The sequence below is a fragment of the Corvus kubaryi genome, unplaced genomic scaffold, assembly GCF_017639235.1.
Source record: "Corvus kubaryi isolate FWS band 111438036 unplaced genomic scaffold, C.kubaryi_AGA036_p1.0 65356, whole genome shotgun sequence".
NCBI lineage: Eukaryota > Metazoa > Chordata > Aves > Passeriformes > Corvidae > Corvus > Corvus kubaryi.
The window spans coordinates 55,051-58,869 of record NW_024581937.1 but is presented as its reverse complement, the minus strand read 5'-3'; the positions used below and the strand labels follow the sequence as shown (position 1 = coordinate 58,869).

At 42.4% G+C, this 3,819-nt stretch overlaps 1 protein-coding gene across 2 annotated transcripts; it reads left to right on the top strand.

Moving 5' to 3' along the window:
- Positions 1-16: 16 nt before the first annotated feature.
- LOC121673320 (tRNA methyltransferase 10 homolog C-like) lies at positions 17-3,491 on the top strand. 2 transcript variants are annotated; one of them, XM_042046539.1, is made up of 3 exons: positions 17-93; positions 1,624-1,766; positions 1,952-3,491. In XM_042046539.1, exon 3 carries the CDS (start codon positions 1,983-1,985, stop codon positions 3,234-3,236), a length of 1,254 nt encoding a protein of 417 aa, XP_041902473.1. In that variant the 5' UTR covers positions 17-93; positions 1,624-1,766; positions 1,952-1,982; the 3' UTR covers positions 3,237-3,491. The 2 variants fall into 2 exon arrangements, with proteins under 2 accessions (XP_041902473.1, XP_041902474.1); XM_042046540.1 differs by lacking the exon at positions 17-93 and adding an exon at positions 123-243.
- Positions 3,492-3,819: the final 328 nt, after the last annotated feature.

Genomic DNA, 3,819 nt, shown 5'->3' with positions numbered 1-3,819 from the left:
CGGGGGTGAGCGCGGCGTGGCTCGGGGTCCGCCCGGCCCCGGCCCGCCCCGCCCGAGCGCCGACGGGCGGGAGCGCGGCCGGAGATCGGGCAGGTGCTTCTCGCCACCCGCGGCGCGGTGCTCGGAGGCCGCGGTCCTCGCGGGCCCCGCCGCAGCTGGGGGAGCGGGCGCGCCGGTGTCCCCGGGAGGGCTGTGGAGCACAGCGCGGATGTGTCGGGTGTGACCTGGCGCTCAGCGGCTCGGGTACTCGTGGGCTGGTTTAAAAGTTGTTAAGCAGCGTGCATGTGCAGTGCCGCTCCCCTGCAGCCGGCCTCATCAGTGAGGGTGTCTTGAAGGGAGTGCCAATAAGATGGATCCAGTCTCTTCCCCGTGGTGCCAAGCCATAGGACAAGAGGCAACGGGCAGAAACTGCTGCACAGAAGTTCCACCTGAACATGAGGAAGAACTTCTTTACTGTGCAGATGACCGTGCACTGAACAGGTTGCCCAGAGAGGCTGTGGAGTCTCCCTCACTGGAGATACTCCAGACCTCTCTGGATACAATCCTGTGCCCTGTGCTCTGGGATGACCCTGCCTGAGCAAGGAGGTTGGACCACATGATCCACTGTGGGCTCTTCCAGCCTTACTTATTATGTGATTCCGTGATTCTGAGTGGGCAGCTGTGCTGGGGAAGTAAGGCAAGTTGTTCAGTCTCTGAACTATCAGTGAAGAGCTTTTCTGTTACTGAGATGAGTTTCAGTGAAGTCATGCTAAAGAAAAAAAACAAAAATACTTTCAGTGCTACGCATCTAGGTTCTTCAGAGACTAATTCGTGCAGTAGTGGTGTTAGTGTGAATGACACACTGGAAGGTAATTTGGCTCTATCAAAAGCTGTCATCAAGTATTCTGATGGTGTAAATCTGGTGTTCAATATTGACTTAATTGGAGCTCCAGTAATGTAAGTTAATTGAGGACCCGATCCCTTGATTTCTCCATGCTAGACAATGTATTTTTTTGATTATTACTTTTGCCAGTAGGTTTAACGCTTCATTGTAAAATTAGGGATACCTCTATTGTAACACTTACAAATTTTCGCATTGTTGGGTTGCTTGGTTGTTCTTGATACTTTTATCTTAATAACGGTAGAACATGAGAGGTCAGCCACCAATTTGACCAATTACTGTATAGTGAAACACCTGCCAGGTTATATAACATTTCTAAATAATACACTGCTCCTTCTGTGCCTCTGTATGAGCAGGTACATATTTACAAACCTTAGATTTAACTTCTGGTTCTATATATCACATTATTTTCAGTTTATTAGGAAGATTGTGAATTTTGATTTAAAAATTAGGAACTAATTCTAGTTTTGTCCAAATCATGTTTCCTCAAGCATTGAAGCTTCACTGATGCTTAGTTCAGTAGTGTGCATAGGCCAAGGAAAATACTAAATGTTCTTGGGTGTTTTTCTTTCATATTTAAATACAAATGTGGATAAAATTAATGGGACTGGGGGGGTTTAGGTCCTCAGATTTATGTGCAAATGCCAACTTCACAGACAATTTAGCAAAAACAAAAAAAGATGATCTTTGGTCTTTTTCTGGACGAGTTGTTATTCTTCCATCTCTTCTTTCTTTTTTCACAGGATAGATAAATTACATAAAAATACTTCTGGTTTCCATGCAGCATTTCACTGACTTTGGTTGTGAAGGCTTGTCATATGATACAGATAACTTAAACAGATCTTGGACAATTCTTGGAGGTTGTTTGCCTACATTTTGAATTGCAGTAAGTATAGCTGGTTTAAGCTGTTTTCATTCAGGAAACAGAAAAATTCATAGTGGAAGGAGGAATTTCTAGCATCCTCCAAGAAGTAACCTATTTTCTGTCAGCATTACTAAGAATAAAAATCTGCAAGTGTTTTCTTTGTGATTTCTGACAAGTTTTTTTCCCATCTTATTGGTGTTTTATAGATAAGTGTTGGAACACAGCACGTCTCTAAGTATGCAATCTGCTAACATGCTTCTGAGAAAAACTGTGAGAAGTTCTGTCCTTCCATTTGCTGCACAACATAGGATGCAAAAGGATTTGTTTCCACTCAGTAGAGCTCTCAGTTTATCACTTTGTCTGAAGCAGGACAAGTCATGTGAACCCTCAGAAAAATTAGATTTAGATGAGTGGAAAAAGGTAATGAAATCTGGGTTGCAAGAAGAGGCCAGTGAGACGGTCTCAGAGCCTAAGGAGCTTTCCAGTTTGGCTGCTGCACGTGAGACCTTGGAGATATGGAGGCTAGCTGGCAGAGCGGTTCCAGAAAATATCTGTGAAGAAGAGCTAAAGACTTTCATGGAGTGCCCTTCTAAGTCAGCCAAAAAGAAGTATTTAAAATATTTGCATCTCAAAGAACTTCAAAAGAAAAATGACAAAAGAAAGATGGATGAGAAAAGGGAAAGGAGGCTGGAAGCACAAAATCAAGCTTCAAAAACGGATGAGACCAAAAAGAGTTCATTTGTATGTATGTGGTCCAGCACTATGGATAAAGCATACAGTTGGAGGGCTGCTCAGTCCATGATCTTTGGCCAACCTCTAGTATTTGACATGTCTTATGAAAAAGAAATGTCTGTCCGAGAAGTCACAAATACAGTGAGACAGATAGTACTGAGTGAGAGCTGCAATCGGAGATCTGTGGACCCGTTCCACATCCACTTCTGTAACTTCAAAGATGATAGCCTCTATCATAGGGAATTTATCAAGCAGTATAGAGAGGCATGGGGCAAGCTGCTTATCACCGTGACAGACCAGTGCTACACAGAAATCTTTCCAAAGGATAAGCTCATCTATCTGACAGCTGATTCTCCCAAAGTGATGAAAACATTTGATCATGATAAGATCTATATTGTTGGGTCAATGGTTGACAAGAGCATAAAAACAGGAGTCTCTTTAGCACGGGCAAAGCGATTAGGATTGGAGACTGCAGCCCTTCCACTGGACAAGTATTTGCTCTGGAGTACTGGTGCCAAAAACCTCACACTGGATCAAATGATACATATTTTATTAACCTTGAAAGATACTGCTGACTGGAAGAAGGCTCTGGAATTTGTTCCAAAAAGGAAATACTGTGGCTTTGTAAGCAAACCTGTAAAGGAACTGAAGAAAACTTTAGACCTGATCAACATACTTAAACATGGAAAGGGACGGGAAGAAGTACAAAAGCAATTTGCCAAAAGCTACCCCAAGAAGTATAAACTAAAGCAAAAGTAGAGTAATGGGGAGGAGAATGAATTTTTTACATGCAAACTGTGTCCTTTAATGCTCTGGCTTCTCTGTACATCTGGAACTCTGTTCAGCTCTTAATCTCACAACATGTTTTGTTGCTTACATTTGAAATGACCATTGTTAAGAGTTGGGTTTTTAAAATTACTTTAGTAGTCCAGCTGTTAAAATTTATTCACATGTTGAAATTATGTAAGAGAAATGAGATCATCTGTTCTAAAAAAAATAACTCTACACAAAGAATATCAGTGTGTTCAATTGAACTGTGCTGGACAAGGGTGATGATTACTGAATGCAAAGGTTGTTCTTCAGAGCTCACTGCTTTGGAGGCTGTCTAAGTTTTATTCTAAAAGATCGCTAAGATGAAGTAGAAGAGACCTCTCCCATTACTTCCTGAATGCTTTCGTGTGCAGACGAATTGACCTTTGATAGCTGAACTGAAAACAAATGGTTAAAACCTTGCATGAGTTTGGGGAGCTGCACCATGTATTTCTGGGTGTTCTGTCTGGCAGAAATCAAGTCCCTGTTTGGAAGGAATAAGGCAAATTTCTTGACTGTGCTAAAAAAATAA

Coding starts and splice junctions, on each gene's coding strand:
- LOC121673320 (XM_042046539.1), top strand. CDS start 1,983: ATGCAATCTGCTAACATGCTTCTGAGAAAAACTGTGAGAAGTTCTGTC.